At 44.9% G+C, this 20761-nt stretch overlaps 1 protein-coding gene across 1 annotated transcript in view; it reads right to left on the reverse strand.

The window, feature by feature from the left end:
- LOC126150544 (gustatory receptor for sugar taste 64e-like) overlaps positions 1 to 20761 on the reverse strand; it is a 173860-nt gene that overhangs the window by 19399 nt on the left and 133700 nt on the right. Inside the window, exon 7 of the mRNA XM_049915883.1 lies at positions 12645 to 12807. Coding sequence (XP_049771840.1) covers positions 12645 to 12807 — 163 coding nt within the window. The remainder of the gene's footprint in view (positions 1 to 12644; positions 12808 to 20761) is intronic.

The raw sequence follows: 20761 nt of genomic DNA on the forward strand, positions 1-20761 counted from the left end.
TCCCATCTATAGACACACACAGCTGTGTAGGAGATTCACTGTCATGAATACCTACCTCAGGATCTATTTCTTTTTGGTTTATTTCCGCCAATTCGTCCACTGCTTTCTTCATAGAGACTTTGGCAGTATCACTTACAGTATCAGACATGTCTTTATGTAGTTTTTCAAATCTTGCACAAGGTGGAGGCATGTTCAGAAAACAACACGATAAATTACCTCCTTCCCTGCCCCGTCCAAGGCATCTCAGTGCATATGCTAATCTAAAAATGCTTTCAGAGGCACCAGTGTCAGTTTTTTTTAGGAGGAAAATTAAAATTCATAGCCACACGAATCACAAATTAATTTAAATTCACAAACTATTCCCACTCTTCTTTCTTCTACAACAATCACGCATTCCGATTTTTACAGCCAACACATGAACATGAAAACTTTATAGCTTGACGGAGAAGCTCTAAATCAATAAGTCTGAATCCAGTGGAATCCATATCAACATCATTCACGTACCTGTACAATTCTTCTGTCCCAAGTTTCGATGCTGAAACTTATGTTCTTCATTTCGAGCTGCTTCCTATTTTTTTTATTGGTAAACCGATTTCCATGAAACCTCAGTTTCCTAAAAACAGTTTTTCCACCACCCATTATGTATAAATTTTGACTTCCACGTAAATGCTCCAATAAGTTTCAGGAATGCAGCCGCATGAATTCTGCTTCTTCTTCTAATATTTCGGCTGTATACCTTTCAGCCATCTTCAGAGAGAGCCGTACGACTGACGCTCCAGCGCTCGCTCCATCCTTTTACACTCGCGGACTCCATAAATCCATAAGAAAGACGTTCCTCTACGTCCTATCGTGAGCAATATTGGTTCTCCCAACTATGATTGTGCCAAGCACCTGGCGTCACTATTGAGGCCGCTTGTGGGAAAATGTGATCATCATATAAGGAACTCTGCAGATTTCATTGGCAAATTAAAATCTTTGAAACTGAACACTTCTGATCTATTAGTCAGCTTTGATGTAGTGTCGCTATTTACTAAGGTACCTCTCTCTGAATCTTTAGAGGAATCTTTGGAGGACTTCGAGGAGAAGGCCCTGGAGTCTGCTAGTTTGAAGCCTACAGTTTTTTGGAGGTACGTTGATGATACCTTTGTAGTGTGGCCCCATGGCGAGGACAAATCGCAGGACTTTTTCTTAAACCATTTGAATTCCATCCATGAACAAATTCAGTTTACAATGGAAGTGGAAAAGGAGGGATGTCTTCCATTTTTTGATGTCTTGGTTCGGTGCAAAGAAGATGGCACTTTGGGTCATGCAGTATATCGGAAACCGACCCATACGGACTTATATTTACATGCAAATAGCTGTCACCATCCTTCGCAGACGAGTAGTGTTCTAAGAACTTTGGTACACCGAGCACACGTCATATCTGATGAAAGTAGTTTAAAAGACGAACTTTTACATCTGAAGAGAGTTTTTGAGGACAACGGGTATTCTCCACAACAGATACGTAAGGCACTACAAATAAAACCTAAGGTGTCCGTAAGGAATGCAGAAGATGACGAGGAAACATTTAAATCCATGGCTTTCCTGCCGTATGTGGGAAGCCTTTCATCCAAAATAGGACGGATCCTCACTAAACATAAAGTAAAAGTGATTTTTCGTCCACCGGCGAAGACGGCTGCACTCCTGGATTCCGTTAAAGATGACTTACTACTCCGCAAGCCTGGGGTTTACAAGATACCATGTGAATGTGGCCTTTCATATATCGGACAAACGAATCGTACAGTCCAAGAGAGGTGTACGGAACATCGCAGGTACACTCGGCTCTTACAACCCAGTAAATCGGCTGTGGCAGAGCACTGTATTGATTCTGGTCGCTCTATGGTATATGAAAATGTCTAAATTCTGACTTCTGTTTCATCTTTCTGGGACTCCGTAGTAAAAGAGGCTATTGAAATCCGCTTGAAGAAGAACTTAATTAATAGAGACAGCGGTTTCAAATTAGATAAAGCATGGAATCCGGCACTTTCAATATTGAATTTACAAAGACGTCGCTACAGTTCAGCTCCCAGTAATACATCGACCTCCCAGCATGGATCGAATGCGCAGCCACAGACGTAACTCATGCATATTGTACGTATTTGCCGCCGATCAACATCACTGGCGCCTTGTTTATCTGTGGCCGCATGCGCAGTGGCGCGATCCGCGAGTTTAAAAGGATGGAGCGAGCGCTGGAGCGTCAGTCGTACGGCTCTCTCTGAAGATGGCTGAAAAGTATACAGCCGAAATATTAGAAGAAGAAGCAGAATTCATGCGGCTGCATTCCCGAAACTTAATGGAGCAGTCCTTGCGCCGCGAAAACCTGAAGATTCACTTCCATGTAAATGTTTGCGAATTCAACCTTCCCCAACTAATATGTGATAGTATTGTCAAAACGTAAATAAACCACATGCAAGAAAATTTTCAGGCAAAGATATAGATGTCAGCCAGAGATATAGATGTCAGTCAAAGATATCGAAAGGAAATAGCCTTCACACTGACAAAATTTCCGCTGTAGCAAGCAGTTTCCCAAATGTCGGGAAAGTTGGAAGTGGCCGCCAGTGCAGAGTTAATCAGTTTAACAATTTAAAGGCATTTCTAAGGCTGCTATCACGATCAAATTCATACACAACATAGACTAAACTGTCTAGATCAAGAAAATAACATTTTTGAAAAATCGATTTTTTGGGCCAAAATCCTTTACATCCCCCGTTAACCTAACGCCTAAAATGACTGAAGAAATGTCTGAGATGTTTTATAAACGACGTAGTAAAAATAAATGAGATGATAAGAAGATAATGTAATTAGTTGGTTAATTTTCAATAAAAAATAACAAGTAATCAAAGATATGTTTTAATTATATAACTGACGTACTTTATTACATTAGCCTAGATATCGCAGACGTTAAGAAACGTATTTTCGACTCATATTTGTAATTTTATTTTGTAACTTCCAATTGAATCTCAAAGATGAAATTAATACTGACGTTTGATATCATAAAGATATATTAAGTGCGTAACTTTCAGATTTTTTCTTGTCCCCCAACAAAGACACTTCAGGCCAAAACAATGAAAGAATTCAAAAAATCATTTTAAAATAGTGTATCTTTTAAAGTATACGATTCTTACCATTCATACTCTATAACAAGTAACTATATTATGTAGTGTAATAGCACAAAAGTATTAAGGCTGAGAAATTACTCCTTTTGTGGAAAACTATTGTTCAAAAAGTGAGTTTTTTTTTTAAATTTGCGATCAATAACTTCGAGCAATTAACGATGTATTAAGGAATATGTTTAGCTAGGTGATAATGGTTTCAGTTTGTGCGCTAGAGTGTGTTGAACCAAATACTTTTATTTGAAAGGCCTAGGTCCGAGGTCGGCAACCTCCGGCTCGGGAGCCACATGCCGCTCTTTGGATCGAAGCTGCGGCTTAGTTCCATAAGCAGATATTATTTATTTTATAAGATTTTTTTTAATCGTTCTGAATCGATTAACGAGGATTAGGCACCATTTCTATCCCTCACAATCAGCCCATTGTTCTCGCTTTTTACCGCACCCCTCCCCCGTGACACTCGTCACTGTCGCACAGCGATAACCACGTCCTGCACCACTTGCGCTGTGGCTGCCGAAGTGTGCGGACGCTCTGTGCTGACGCTGCCGAGGTCAACCTGTCGCTCGTGATCTTGTAGCGACCGGTTGAGCGGGTTCACGCATTTGGCTACTCGCCTTACGTGTTCTCGCTCACCAGCGTTTCTATTTTTCATATTCGACAATAGCCTGCAAAGGCCTTTAGGGACTCGTCTGGCAAAATCCACGTGGCGTGACCCCCCCCCCCCCCCCCCTCCCATCTAAGAAAGCAAAAACTGTCGTGGCTTTCTAAAGAAGCAAAGTTGTCGTGTTGGGGGTTACGACATGGAGGAGGAGCCGAAACGAGACGATCGCTCCGGCGAGACGCAGGGTGTGGCAGAGAGCGGTCCAAGGGAGGTTTCCCGGACGACGGCAGCGTCTGGCCCCGCACCACCGACGAAGACGACGAGCGAGAGTGATGCTCGCGGCCGCCGGATGGACGCGGAAATTTCCGCGAACGGGCGGCGCCGCGCCCGCATACTCTCGGGAAGACGACGGCGCATCGAGCCGCCGATCCCCCTGACAAAGGAGGAATTTGCCCCCGCCATCGCCAGGCTGACCCCCGACGAGAGTTGCATCTGCATGCAACGCTTGGCCGTGGGCACCGAAGCGGACCGGGAGGAGGTACTTACGAGACTCCTTCCCTGGTACCTGTGGGTCGCGCCAGGCAATTGCACGTCGCAGTCGCCACGACAGCTGCCGAGCCAGCAGTCGCACCATCCGTGCCGGCTACAGAAGCCGCCACGCCCTCGCCAACGTCCAGCCTGGCAACACCCGACGAGCCTGCAGACGCCGAGGCAAAACTCGCAGAAGCGCCCAGCCGTGGCCGTAGAGGACACTCCCTCCTCGCAGGCAAGTTCCGGTCGCGCCAGCCAGAAGAAGAGGGTACGTCGCAGGACGTCCGCATCGAAGAAGGCTTCATCGCGCCCTCCAGGCGCCGCACAGCGATAGCCAGGTCGTTCGAACTGGTGACGCCCGATCAGGCCGAGGCTGCAAACCGGTTTGCAGATCTGCCGGAAGTAGCGGAGACCGACGGGGACGGGACCACGCCGACTATGGCGACGAAACCGCCCCGCCGCCCGCCGCTGATTACCATCCAGTGGAGTGAGGGCTATAGTGAGCTGAGAGAGAAGCTCTACTCCGTCGTAAAACCGAAAAAGACGATCGCGGGGACGGATACTTACAAGGCCAGAGCAGAGTGCATAGAGGAGCACGGGAAAGCTCATGCAGCTCTGTGAGACCGAGAAGTGGAACTGCCTCACACAGAGCACGGAACAGCTGAAGCAGCTGAAGGTCGTTCTTCGCCACCTGCCGCTGAAGATGGAACCGGCGATCCTGCAGCGGCAGGTGGAGGAACTCGGCTTCCAGACCCGCCACGTCGGCCTGATGAGGACCCACAGGGACGTGCCCCTTTTTCCTTGTGGTATTGGTCGACAATGTTGACAAACGGAAAATTTTTCGGGTTGAAAACATAGCCGACTTCGACGTAAAAGTCGAGCCACTCCGCGCAAAAGGCACACGAACCCAGTGCTTCAACTGCCAGCGCACGGACCACGTGGCAAAGTTTTGCAGGATGCCTGTACGCTGCTGCAAGTGCGCCGAGGAGCACCCGTCGCGGGACTGCCCCGAGAAGAAGGAAGACCGGACGGCGTGCTGCAACTGTAACGGGGACCACGTCGCCTGTTACCGGGACTGCGCCGCATTCGAGGGCGGGAAGCGCGCCAGACGCGTAAACCAGAGCCGCAGCTCCGCGGACGTCGGTAAGGGGAAGCCGGCCGCCCCCTCCGAGAGGCCAGAGCCGCTCGCAGGGGAGGCCGCACCGGCACCGCAGCCGTCATAGCTGCCTTCGCAGGCAGCGCGGCCTGCAGTCGGGGAGGCCGGCTTCCCGGCGCCCGCGGCTGCGAGGGGGGTTGCCGACCTCGCAGGGCGCTCCCAGCACGCCGCTCCGCTGCCGACTACGGGGAAACGTCGCGATGGAGTCAAACCTTCCCGAAACGGCGAAGGAAGACACCACCGAGCTGGCCGCGCTTCTGCGGTCGCTCAGCCAGCTGATGACGCAGCTACCGGTGCTCGTGGGAGCGGTGACGGCGGCCCTCCAGGCCACCGCCGGGAGAAGCCGGCCTTAACATGAATAACGACCATATTTATGGGTTAACCATTTGCACATTCAGCGCTCGGGGTCTCCACCCCCAGCAGGGCGAGTTTCGCCAGTTCCTACGGGACGAGGCGGTCGACATCTGTCTTGCGAAGGAGACCTCCCTCAAACCCGGGGTCGACGTGCGAGCAGCAAATTTTTGCCGCTACAGACATGAGAGAGCCACCCACGGGGGCGGCACTGCCATCCACGTGAAGACGTCACTGCGCCACAGCCGGGTTCAACTGCCGGCGCTCAATGCGCTGGAGGCCACAGGAGAGGCCGTCGACACCACCGCCGGAAAGATGCTTTTCGTGTCGGTGTACCGACAGCCTGGCAGACCGCTCATTGGCGGGGATTTCAATGCGAAACACACCGAATGGAACTCGCGAACTGTCAGCCGCAGCCCGCGCCGCCTCTCCCGCGTTGTTCACCGCAACGGCGCGATCACCGTGGGGTCGTCTGACCCCACGATCTTCCGTGTACGGGCACAACCGGACGTGCTCGATATTCCCTTCTTAAGGGCATCGGGCAATTCGCGACCACCGAGACGTGTAACGTCCTGTCCTCTGTCCACGTACCGGCCATTTTTGGCCTCGACGTGGTCGGAGCTTCTCTTCCAGAGAGCCGTCAGAGCTATCGCAGGCTGAACGCCGAGCGCTTTCAGACGAAAGCCCTCGAACTTGTAAGGGGTCCGTAGGCCCTTACTATAACTTTGCACTCGGCACAGATCGATAGGGCGAACAATCGATTGTGACGTGTTGCGAGAGCAAGTGTCGAAATGCGCCAGAGTGATTGGCGGGAATGGTGTGTGTGTGAAGGCCATTATTGGAATACAGGGTTTTTAACCGAGAAGGGTGTCACCATCGCCGTGGTTAGGCCCCTAAATAATAAATAAACACCGGGAAAGTGATGAAGTCTCTTTATAAAAATGATCAGTGACGTTACTAGTGCCGATATTTAGTTTCGCGTCTACCGCGTGGATGCAGTGATGGATTAGCGTGTGACGATAATGGCAAATGAAGAAAGCCTGTGCTGAGATTAGCCGTAATTAGATATGTATGACGAAGGCAGTTGCTATCTCCTTTTTGTGTTTTGAGAAGAATATAAGTTCGTAAATAGTAAAACTGTGTTGGTGTTCCTTATTACCATACATTCAATATTATACTATTGAACAGGACGAACTGGAAAGTAACAACTTCCGTAGCAGTCAATTCCGATTACCAGCCCCATTAGATTCACGGTCATGTTAATAATAAATATTGGGCTGCTATTCGATCAGATAAGGTGGGGATAAAAGCGGAGGTGTTACAAACTGCTCGAGGAGGCGCCAAACCCCGATGAGGTAGGGGCAAACGCCGTCCTAGCATTCTTCACCCGAAGAATACTCCGAGCAGCAGAGGAAGCCACGCCGAGACATCTCCAAGGACCACGAGACTTCTCGAGACAGTTACCGCGCCCTATACTGGACTCGATCACCGAAAAGAACCTACCGTTTCGCCAATGGCAGCTCACTCGCCAACAAGACTCGAAGCGCCGCTTAAACCGCACGAGACGGGAAATTAAGGCAGCAGTCGAGCAACACCGGAACCAGGAATGGGAAGACCTTGTGTCTACCCTCAATCCTGACGATGGCAGGGCATGGAGGGTGGTAAAACCCTTTTTCGCCGGCGACAGAAAATACCCCTTACAGGTCGGGAACGACTTCGCCAGCGATCCCGACGCGAAAGCCAGCGTCCTGGCTGACGCATTTGCAGCGAACTTCACACCGGTGGCCGACGTCATCGACGACGACCACATACGGCGGGTCCACGAGCAACTACCAACCTTTCGCGCCTCAAGGGAGGAAGGCGACGTTATCGAGCCGATAACGGAGGAGGAAGTCGCTGTGCAGCTTCACTCGCTGAACCCCAAGAAGGCTGGAAGCAGCGATGGCGTCACAAACCTCTTGCTGAAAAACCTTCCGCCGGGCTTACACCGGCAACTTGCCGATGTTTTCAACGAGATCCTCCGATCAGGTGTCTACCCCTCTGCGTGGAAACACCCACAGGTCGTGGCCATTCTGAAATCCGGCAAGGACCCACGCCAGGCATCGAACTACCGACCCATCAGCCTGCTCCCGCCCCTCTCGAAACTTTTCGAGAGGCTGTACGCGAGAAGACTGATGCGACACGTCACCCAGAAGGGCATCATCCCGAACGAGCAGTTCGGGTTTCGAGAAGAACATGCCACTTCCTACCAGCTCCTGCGGGTGGTAGTACCGGCGATGAGGGCACTGGAAACAAGGGAATACTTCGGGGCAGTGTTCCTCGACGTCTCCCGAGCGTTTGACTCGGTTTGGCACGACGGTCTCGAGTTCAAACTTTTTGAACAAGGTATACCGACGTCCCACATGACGCTACTGTGGTCGTACCTGTCTGAACGAACCTTCAACGTGAGGGCTGACGACGGTACGTCCACAGACCGGCAGATACGTGCAGGAGTGCCGCAGGGGTCTGTACTCGGCTCCTCGATGTACTCCCTGTACACTGCGACGCCCCGAAAGTGCCAGGAGTTGAACTGGCGCTGTACGCGGACGATACTGCCCTGTTCACTCGCAGCATGAACGCCCAGATGATGAGAAACCGCCTCCAACGCGGGTGCGACGCCTTGGGCTCGTGGGCAACAAAGTGGCGGCTGAAATTCAACGCCACCAAGAGCCAGGCAATCGTCTTCACCCGAAGACATCTGCCGCCAGTGTAGAGGTCACTGCTGCCCAGATATGTTGGTCAAAGACTTAAGTGGAGCGGCCTTCAGCTGGCATACTGTTGCTTTCCAGTGGCATTTGCAAGTATTTCACTTACAGGGGAAGCCTTTGATATTGAACACTCAGATCTCCACGAAACTTTTCTTAGAGTAACACTCAGTTATAAAAACCACAGTAGTCTGTGTCATTTCCATACAAAACTCCGCACTTGTCTGCTAGAGCCAACAGACTGTGACGTGTTGTAGCTGCACTAACCAGTGCTCGAGTTGCGAGAACGATGTAGCTGCAGCTCGAATGTGCCTCTTGGAGTGTTCGCATGCGGGCTACTGTGCAAACTGTGTACAGTGATATTACGAAGAGAGGTAATACTACGAGTGTATTCCAAATATTAGGGCAAAGTTGCGACGTGCTGCATATTGAAATGAAATCGGGGTCGAGGTTAGAGAGTTCACGGATATGTTATATGACACAATAATTCAGAAATATAATGGGAATGACACAGAAATACATGACGTTGGGCTGGATAGATACACTGATTTTGAAGGACAGGAAGAAGGTGAACCTGAATGTGGCTTGTTCAAGCAGTACACGACATCCACCTCCAGAGCAACGGGAACAGTCCAGGCAATGTGAGTACGAACTCTCACCACCCAGTGTACTAGGAGATATTGATGACAGAGTACTGTAGTACATTTATGAAGACTATTACTGTAATGGCTTCAATACCTATACCTAACTAATGAGTCGCTAGAAGAGCATTAAAAGTACATAAAATTTCATATTAATTCTGAATTATATTTCAAGCAAAATGCGAACAGGAGCTCGTCTCAAAGCAAGCAGACTGACGCAATTACAAACTATAAAAGAGCATATAATATCGCAACTTGATAGAGCAAGGTTGTACGCATCTACAGTTCACTATTGGTATCAGCAAATGTATGTACTAGAATCCTCTAAAATTCAAAGCTTTGATTTCTTTTATCGACAGTCTTAGGGCTCAATATGGTATTTCATCCAGGCATATTACTGCATTTGTTACACGTAAGGACACATAACGTATAGCATACGCTCGTAAAACACAACAGTGTGTGGAGGAATTGGACATACTTTTGACAGAGCACAGTGTGGAGAAAGGAAATGACTGGAACAGTGAACCGAGCCAATTCCAGTATATGTCATCATCATCAACACAGTCTTACAGAGGAGAGAGAATTACAACTATAGTGCGTTGCAGTCTGTACATCTCTACCTACAGCTACACAAGTGATGCTGCTTTATCAGTGACAAACAGATTAGCAAACAAGTTGTACATATCTTTTTGAGAGGCACAAGGCATTCTCGGCCCAGATATTTAAGAAAACGTGAAGCAACCTGCCGACGAAACATTCATGCGGAGGCAAGTAACAGTGGAAAAATGACTAAAAAGCACATGAAACGTTTTCTAACTTCAGCGCTTGGCAAACGTGTAACAACTGAATAGAGACTATTGCTGTGTGATTTCTAGTCAGGTCATTCAGATCGTACCTCTCTAGACGCAAGTGTTCCGAACAAGGATGTTACGTTTGAGATATTGCTATCGAAAACAATAAATATTGCGAACCTCTTGATGTTTACTTCTTTCGGCAGTATAAGCTCTACATCAGCAGGACTGCTGATTTCGTAAGACTGCAATGTGCGAGACCACAGGTGAAGGAACATGGTCGTTCCTTCATCATCAAACTTCACTCTGTGATTTACAGTCAATTTTCTGCATCAAAGTATAGGCCTATATTGCAATATGCTTAGCAGGTTATCACACTGACATAATCATATCACCGTTTGAAAATATAATTAGTGTGGCTTTTAGCACTAGACTGCTTGAATGCGAAACTAATTTTGAATGTAAAAACGTGGCTTTGGTGAGTCGTGCACATTCTTCTCTTCCACTTTGTTTTAACCACTTCATCGAAATCCCGCATGTCCTCTGTGAGGAATAATATAAGCACTATCAGGTGTGCAGGATGTGGTGTCACCGCCAGACACCACACTTGCTAGGTGGTAGCGTTTAAATCGGCCGCGGTCCGTTAGTACACGTCGGACCCGTGTGTCGCCACTATCAGTGATAGTCTAGAGAGTCTCCTTAGCACTCGCCCAGTTGTACAGCCGACTTTGCTAGCGATGCTTCACTGTCTACATACGCTCTCATTTGCAGAGACGACAGTTTAGCATAGGCTTCAGCTACGTCATTTGCTACGACCTAGCAAGGCGACATATTCAGTTACTATGTATCCTGAACAGATAATATTGGGAATTATGTACCGTCAAGAAAGACATTAATCATTAATGGATTAAAATTAAGTATCAAACTAATTACGTCCGTTTTCTGAATTCTCATTCCTTGTCATGTTCCAGACCTCATGTCAGTATAGTTCTTCCCTCCTCACGGCAGCCTGCGTGAGCTAAAACGCGTGCATTTCGGCCTCCTCTAGTAAAACGGTGTTGGCTCTTCTGCTAACACAACACAAGATATGTGTGTTTTGCGCTGTTGTAATGACTTTGAGTGAAAAGTTTTGGCAATGTTGATTGAAAATGTAATGATATCCTGACGTGATTGAATTACGTATAATTTTCCTCCTATGGCACTGATACCTTTATCCTCCATTTCTCCCTATTAAAATTTCGCTTGCAATAGAATGCAAGGTTTTGCATGGAAATGACAAGATCACTGTTTTTTTTTTGTTTTACTATCGAGCGCTATTTTGAACATGGTTTCGTGCGATTCCGAGCGTTCGAGGTCAAAGATGTCCCTTGTTACCTTATTTAAGAACAAATGAACAGCACTGAAGTATTGCTTTTTTTTTGCCTTAGTGTCATGGTAGAGATCAGACGCACCGGCAACTAAACGTTCTCGCGCTCGGCTGTATATTAGCAGGGTGCATTGCTATGGACCATCTCTTAAAAGCATTTCAGAGTGCACAGTCTTAGCGGGTGTTTTCTGTTACGAACGAGACGAGAGTTACTCTAAATTAATTGCTCCCAAAGTCCGATTGCGTTAACGCAGAATAGGAATCAAGAGCCTCCAGCAAAAAGGTTCGTAAGACCCAGAACAACATTGAGGTTAAGGTATGTCACTGTTGAGTCAGTGCTGTCAACGTGCGATGCAGAAAAAAAAGTGTCTGCACTTTTTGAATTGGCTCGTGTTCGTGAAGCAGCGGGGAAATAGAAATCAGTCAAGTCTGAAGTATTAGTTAACAAAACGAAAGGTGGAAACGGATACAAAAGTGAAGCAGAGCCTCTTCAAGTTCGAACCTCTGATACTATAAATGTTAACGAGTGCGGACGTGATTAGAGACCGGTTTACTGTGCATGATATAAATAAATATCTCACAGTTCTTGTTACGTCGGGCACAGACGGCCCCTGCCAGGCAGACTACACTCAAGACACCCCTGTGTAGCATATAACATACATAAGAACTTGCAGGCGCAACCAAGAGGAAAACAATTCTTCAAAATAACAGAACATACTAGAGACTAACGCGAACCTTTTTCTGCAGAGGTCGCCTCACAGACACAGGGAAAGTTGTAGTACTCCGCCGACCTCCGCCGGCTTTATAAGGCCAGCTCAGCAGCAGTACAGCCAGTTCCTCGCCGAGCTAGGACCAGCTACGAGGGACCTCACCGACACACTTGATGAATAGTCGTCTACATGTTATTTGTTTTCTTTGTGTGTATATAGTGATTGTTCGAGAAGTGTAGTTCAGTTTCAATAAACGACATTATACTGAGTATTCACCAGTTCTAAGCCGGAATACGCATTCCTATTGTAGAAACATTCGTATTTATACCTCTCAGTACAGAACAAAACATGTGCTACGTTAAGCATATAGTAGAGTTATTGGTAACTTAGTGTAGACTTCACTGTAGTACAGTTACGTTACAATCGGTAACCATCCAATCCGATAGGTACTGTATGCGGGGGAACGGGTCGTAGTTTTACAGCAAGCAGACGAAAGCGTGAGGATTATTTGGCAGTTTCAGCTATTATGATATCACAGACCACCTTGAGGTGCTGGGGTACGTCGAAAAGAGTGAAACAGATGGTGTACGTTTTCTGTAAAGACCTCAGTACTGTAGTCGAGCGGTGGCACGGAGTAGAGCAGAGCGCTGGGCTCCTTGCTCCGGACGTAGATGTCTGCAGCCGACAGTGAGACGAGGCAGGTCTTGGCGAACAGGTAGATGAACGACCAGTAGTAGTACACCGTCTCCACCGCACTGGCCAGTGGCCTGCAACCAGACAGCAAGTGTTACGTGCTGTGGCGTCTGGGTCATTCTCCTGCTATAACATTCCGAACAATTACGCACAATTTAACACATGTACAAAACATTTGAAAAAAGTTAGATGCGTAGCGGAATGTGCCGTGATACCTATCCGTCAGAGTGCCAACGCAAAATCCAAAACCGAACAGTGGTTTCCATATGGATCAATGTAAATTCAGTTAATTCGTCTGGACATTCCAAAATATATATCAAAAACACATTTGTACAGAATAAGCTTAATAATTAAAAAAAGTATTTTTCACTTTTCTTCTCCTTCAGCACGATCGTGGTAATTACCTTCTTTGTAAGGCTGCCGGCTCTCTACACATTTTATGGTCCCATTGTAATGTCCCCACAGCAAATACCCTCTACCACGATCCAATTAATCATTTTCAATCAAACCATCAACATTCATTCACTTTGGAAAAGTTATCTGATTTTCTCGTAATGTATGCGGCGACAGCTCGTCTACGCCAAAGTATGCTCTGATCTGATTTTCTCGTAATATATGCAGCGACAGCTCGTCTACGCCAAAGTATGTTCTAGTGAATTTATTCTTTGAAATAACAGAGATGCATATATGCATTCTCCAAGGTTGTTGGAGTGGTAACTAGGAGAGCTTCTGGAGTATCGGTTGAGGGATTGACGTGTTTCTGAGAGATACATGTTCTGCTTTTCTTCTCTATAAAGCGAGCCAATTAACATTTGTGCCGCTAGCGGTTTGTTTTGAAGAGAAAGAGATTGTAAAAGGAAAATAATTAAGGCGTGGAATCACCGGAGACCTGGACATGTAATGGAGATGGATTTAATACACGATTTCCTCCATAAATAAGGTTTATGACTTTTTTGTTGCGGAGTGAATGAACGAATGTGGTTTTTCTGAATTATTTGTTGATCACGTTGGCCCTGTAATTAGTGAGGAAGCTTCAGCTGTGTCGAAGAGAGCCTGCAATCACTGAGTCTGTGTTAAATCGTCCAAAAAGGCTTCGTAAACATCTGGGATTCGCAATCTTTTGTAAAGGGAACAAATTGTCCAAACGATTGATTCCCCCGACTGACTGCAGTGTTTAACAGTAATAATAAATGTAAAGATCTCTTATAGCAAGCCAGCCGCTGATTACCAAGAGGTAGGACTCCACCAAAGATTCTGTTTGGCTGATTCCTTTTATCACTATATCACAGGTTCGAGTCCTGTCACAGTCGCTATTTTAACATTTTAATGTTCGGATAGTAAGCTGCCGTCTCTTTAATCTAAGAATAGATGATAAATGCAGCTAGCCGCTATCTCTGTGTAATGTCTTGTCTGTATAGACGTGTATCTGTTGTCTTTAAGATCCCTTCATCTTCACACATAAGTCTATACAGTAAAGTAAGGCCCTCCCAGTTCTTGGCTGATCCGTGATAAGACAGGCGAAAAATTAGACTAATGGAGGATTATTAGTATTATCTCTATTTTCATTCGCTCTCTCTCTTTCTCTCCTTTATCTATGTATAGTTTTTAATATAAGATTTCACCATGATAGAGCTAAAACGAAGGGATTAACTTATTAGCAAGATAAATGCTCAATAGGAGAACATGTGGTATCACTTTAGTTGCGGTATGCACATATATCTTGAAATTTAAAAACTTAGAATAACTATATTACACCGAATATTGTAGACGCATTAATTAGTTTCACGTGCTGTATTATTAGCTCTCGTAATCAATGAAAAACAGCACAAAAATACCGGAAACAACACAAAGGCGAACAGGAAAATGCAATTGTCGCCATTTATATTTGTAAGGCTGACAGGCACACCATGTGGCGAAACCTGAGGCACTCGACGAAAACTGACCCAAATTTTTCGTGAGGAAAGTCGTCGAAAAACAAAACCGACGATAACTGAAGTCAATGAAAACTGGGTTATTAGCGGGAAGGTACAGCTCGATACGTGGTAAAAATATGCTCAATAATATTAGCAATAGTAATAATAATAACAATAATAATATACTTAGTGACAACCAAATAATTTTTTGCTGGATGGTACAACAGTCAACCAGACACGGAAGTAATGTAGTATTTGTTGATTTCCGGCAGTTTTTTTTTTTTTTCAGAAACTGAGACATTCATACATATACAAGACCAATTAATTGTGACAAATAACTGAAGTAGCTTTGTAAAGGTCAGGGAAGTTGGCAACGGCCGGGAGAGCGTTTGATGATCCGATACCTTTTGAATAACACCATTTCCAGATCATACTTTACACACTGTATGGAGATCGAAGGGACTTCATTATACAAGAGGAACTGTTATGATTGATGAATAAAGCTGTGATATATGCAACAAAAAGGACTGAGGAAAAATTCGTGGGAAGTGGGGATTAAAACTGAAAATATTGTGTCTTAATTATTAGTAAATTGTGTTCTGCTGTAATGCACACTTCACTGCGTGACTTTATAGTAAAGCATAGAATAAAAATAAATAACACAAACAACAATGGCTGTGGTGTTTGCTGTACGTTCAAGTATATAGCTTCCGCTACTTTTCTACATAATTTTCTACAAGTAGCTTTTTCTAGATTATGTCCTCCTCTGGGGAAAACATATGGTAGCTTAGGACCAGTTTTGTAACCCGCTTCGTAGAAACCCAACAACAAAGATTAATGGTAAATTTTATACTGTTACTTGACAGGGAATATTTACTTCATTATACTTTATATATTCGAAATACTGTTCGAATCTCAAATATGACGGCGCTTTGATTCTGTTGATCTCTGTCAACGCTCACACACAACTAAATTCAAATGGTGTATATTACTGCAGCATTTCGAAACTATAAGAAAACAGAGGTCCTAAATGAATATTTTATACAATTTTATAGCGTCGCATTTGTCTGGATATACAATGAGAGCAGTGACAGTGAATGCAAGAGGTCACTCTGCATAAGCATATTTCCACTTGGTACGTCAAGGCACTGTACAGTACAGAAAAATTAGAAAGTGTTGAATACTCTACTAACAGTTGCAAATAAACCTGTTGATTCGGTGAGAAGCAAAAGCATAAAATTCGGTGAGGAGTAAAAGCATAAAACCAAGATGGTGGAGACAGTTGTGGAATGAAAGCAGTGTAACGAATGACGAGTGTCAGGAGGCCTGATCCTTCAAAATCAGCGCCAGATCCATAAAAGATAAAAGGAAGGAAGTTTATAGCTTAACGTGCCGTCGAGGACGAGACCATAGAAACAAATCACAAGCTCGGATTCTCCTAGTTGGAGTAACCATTCCGGCAATCATCGTAACCGTTACAGGGGATTTATTGGGTTGGTGCATGAGTTCGTAACGTCTTTGATTTGCATGTTGGTATTCCGTTTGCTATGGATTCCTCTATCGATTGTCGTTTGTTTTTTTTTGATGTTCACTATTGCTGTTTGAGTCTACATATTGTTTCTTTGCCATTTGGAGATAGTGAGTAGAGCTATGGATTATAGAAAACGGTGTGCCAAGTGGAGGAATGGGAACATTTCCGACATGTTATTCTGCTTGAGTTCAATAGACCGGAAGTTCTCAAGCTTTTTCCGTCGGGCCCCCCTTCTTAAACATAAATTATTTTACCTTCTCCCCCATTTTGTTTTCCGTCCTCAGAGCTTTTCATACTTGGCACAAAAACTGCCCATGATATCTGTTTACTTCTGTCTAAGTATTACAACTATCAATTAGAATAAGAAGAAGAAGAAGAAGAAGAATAACAACAACGATAATTAGAGAATGTCATTCAGCACACGAGAGGCAATGTAAAAAAAATTATCAGACATTTGTATTATTCAGTGGTGGCGCAACTGACAAATACAACGAGTTTATAATGAGCGAGTGCAGTTGTTGGAACTGAGAAAATATGTGTACCTCACTAAATATTTTTATAGATTAGTTCAGAAATTAGTTAGTTATTTAAGATTTAAGTGTTTCCTTCTGCAATGCTTTTAATTCAGTTAGAAAGTTTTCATACTTGGAAGATCACGACGTATAAATAACGATAGAACAATATTCAACATTTAAATGCCACCTTAAAAACTGTTATATTCAAACTGATGACCCAAAAAAAAGGAAATAAACAACAACTTTCAGAACACATTCCAGCTGTAGGTGAGGTCGATGTTTTGTCTTGATTAACGCCAGTAAGTTGATGCGAAGAGTGTCCTCCTTGCTAAATTGGGTTATTGACTCCGAGTGTGCACACAGAAGTTTTCGAGAGACTTCGAGTGTTCTGTCACTTGAGAACTGTATTAGCTCCTCTTGTTCTACTGTTGACACATGGTCTGTTACGATCGTAATTGATGTGGATCCAGTCATACTCAGATAAAGGAAAATTATTATCGAATTTCTGAGCGAAGTTTTCGATATGTAATAAGCCAATTCTAATTTTTACTCTGTAGCGGAGTGCGCGCTGATATGAAACTTTCTGGAAGATTAAAACTGCGTGCCGGACGGAGACTCGAAATCTGGTCTCTGCCTAGTGAGCAACCCAAGCACGACTCAGCACCCGTCCCGGCATCTAGTCTCGGTCCGGCACACAGTTTTAATCTACCAGGAAGTTTCATATAAGCGCACACTCCTCTGCAGAGTGAAAATTTCATTGTGGAAACATCCCGCAGGCTACATATGGTAAAGCCATGTCTCCGCAATATCCTTTCTTCCACGAGTGCTAGTTCTGCAACATTCGCAGGAGGGCTTCTGTGAAGTTTGGAAGGTAGGAGACGATGTGTTTGCGAAAGTAAAGCCGTGAGGACGGGTCGTCAGTAGTGGCTGGGTAGCGCAGCTGGTAGAGCACTTGCCCGCGAAAGACAAAGGTCCGGAGTTCGAGTCTCGGTCCGGCACACAGTTTTAGTCTGCCCGAAAGTTTCAGTCAATTCTATTAATTTTACGTACATCCAACTCATTTTCTTTCACGAAGTCATCCAAAGAATAAAATACATCGCAGTTAATCTTCTCCAACTGTCAAAGTTTTCTTTTAAACGCAAGCACTTTCTTGCTCAGAAAGATGATATTACTGCTTCGGCCTTGAAGTGACATGTTGAGATCATTCAGTTTTTCAAAAGCGTCGGCCTAGCAGCACATTATTAGAAGGTATTTCACCCAGAAACTGAGCCGCAAGTGTGGTTGAAATGCTGTTCAGCTGAAAAAGACGAAGTTCATCCTTCAGCACCACTAGGTGACGAAGAACTTCATCACGAGACAACCAACGTATCTCCAAGTGAATTATAAGCGAAACGTGAGTGGAACTCATCTCCTTGCAAAGAATGGGAAATAGCCTAATGTTTAAAGCTCGTGCTTTCACCAGATTTACAATACTGACTGCATCTTTCAGCGCTTCATTGACTTACGACTGTACTACTTTAGAAGTCAGTCCTGTCTCTGTATCATGCAATGTCTGACTTTTACAGAAGGGAAAACAACACGCCCTGTTGTGATGAACCGCTTTTTAGTGCCAATAATTCTGCCACGCGACCGGTACATACACCAACACAGTTTGTCCATGACCGATTGTTGTCAACAAAAAAGGGATTTCACTAGAAAGAAAACATCCGTGCCAGTAGTCCTCCCCTCAATTGATTTTAAAATCAGAAAGTCTCGAGTATTTCATTTTCATAATAGCAGCAAGCAAAAACGAGATGCTGGAAAGATTTCCATATCTGTACTGTCATCAGGTTGCAGAGTGAATTTTAGGAGACTGAAGACGTGATGGCAATCTATTTCTCACGTCAGTGACTATTGCATCAATACAACGAGCCCCAGTATAATGTGAGGAGGTATCGACTTCAGACTCATACCTTCCTCCTTCTCTACCTCCTACATAATATGAAATATAAATATTTCACTAAAAGCCAGTGCCCCCCTCTATTACTCTCTGCCCCCGCCCCTCACTTTGAGGACTGCTGCGATAAAGTAGTAACAGCAGTGTAGGCAGCCAGAAACAATTGCGCCGTGTATGGCGATAACGCCTTTGGACAGAGTATGGAAAGAAAACAGTTTTCTCGTTTTGAGGAGGGTCGTTGTGACATTAATAGCTCTCCACGTTCAGGAAGACCTTCGAGGTTTAACAAAGATCGTATAAACAAATTAATCCACAATGATCCGCATCAGGGTGCTTGAGAACTGTCTAACATGACGAACTGTGGTTATTCCACCATCGTGCGACATTTGTATGCAATAGGGAAGGTTCCAAAATCGAGTGTATGGGTGTATGCTCTAAGCCAAAATCACAAAAATCTGTGGGTGGCCATATGTGCATCTCTCCTTGCTCGTATGAATAACATCGTCCATTCGCATCATGTATCGTTACTGCTCATGAGAAATGGTGTATTTACGCTAACGTAAGGAAAGTAAAGAAATGGTTAAGTCCAAACGAAGGACCAACTTTCCCTACAATGACCTGCCCGCACTCACAAAAGACAATGTTATGCATCTGATGGAACATCTACGGTGTGGTGTAATATGAATTGCTTCCCCGAGACATAATCATCACTGCTTACATTTATTGTCAACAACTGAGACGCTTTGCAAACGCAATCAAAAAACTACGAGACCAGGAAGACTGAGTGAAGTAAAGACTAAGTGAGGGTAACTTCCGCCCGCATTCTGATAGACTGACAAAAACGCTATATAGGAGTTGGGTTGGGAAGTCATTCCGCGCCCATCTTATTCAAGTGATCCTGCGCCCTCAGATTTTCGCCTTTTCTTCTCTCTATCGAACCACCTTCAAGGAACTTCCTCTCCTGATGAAAATGCGCTTCTAACACGGCTCGACGAGTTCTTCGCATCAAAACCATGTGGTTTCTACAGTCGCGGAATCGAAAAGTTACCCCAGCGTTGATGTAAATAGTCAATATATAAGAGTATTATTGTTATTAAAGTCTCTTTTATGTGTATATTTTGTGTTTATTAAATTTACGGGAAACCGCTACGAACTTATGCACCATCCTAATACTTAACGCCTAAACATCAATGCCATTCGGAGAATTGAACCACATTCATACTGAAAGTGAAACTAATGTCTTAACAACTGCGCCGGAAGACTAGAGAGGGAACTTGAAACGTTGCTGTACATGTCGCCTCATTGACTTTCAGAATCTGTTCCCACTTTTACATTACTTAGCAGCATCGCCTATGTGTTGGTGCTCCTATAACTTCAAATTGAGAGAAAGATGATCAGCTCGGTGCTACATATGGCGGCCGCAGTGATATTTCAACACTATATTTCCATATCTGAATTGCATTTCATATCTAAGTTGTTTTCGGTACTAACTACATACGGAATCGCCATGTATTTGCGTCGTTGCTCTACTGTTACCACATAACATCCTCTTGTTGTCTGCTTGGAAACGTGCTTGTCGTGTGCTTGAGTATCTGTATGTGTCTTTGGTCTTGGAATGAGTTTCTCTGAATGTAGGGACAGCTTAGCCAACCTTTGTACAAAGCTAATGGAAACTGTTCTAGGTCATAGAGACATCGCTGACCGATGGTCCGTTGCTTTGTTGAAGTTGGTGCAGGTAGAACGTCAGCTGCTGGTCTGTTTCAGAAGACTGGTGAGCGAGCGAGCAGCTTCGCTGCCCTGGGAAATGTCGGTGGGGTAACACCTTATTTTAGCCCTTACTGCTAGTGAATGTCCAAGTTCAGCTTAACTGAGTCTCTAGTTCATCTCTTAGTAAGTTTCGGATATAATAGACTAGCTACTTTGTATGTAGGAATTTATTGCAAGTAATTCACGACTTTTACAATTTACTGGAGTGTTCTTTGTGGTCTATAAGTTCGCGATGGATGGGCATGAGACCACGTCTATGTATGAGTGTGATTAGTTTCCTCAGCAAGTCATGTAACTGGTTATGGGCACTGCATGTGTATGTAACATTCCGGTGGTGCGGTGGTCGCAGTAAAATCCTGCTGTCTT

Source organism: Schistocerca cancellata, chromosome 2 (assembly GCF_023864275.1).
Source record: "Schistocerca cancellata isolate TAMUIC-IGC-003103 chromosome 2, iqSchCanc2.1, whole genome shotgun sequence".
NCBI classification, from domain to species: domain Eukaryota; kingdom Metazoa; phylum Arthropoda; class Insecta; order Orthoptera; family Acrididae; genus Schistocerca; species Schistocerca cancellata.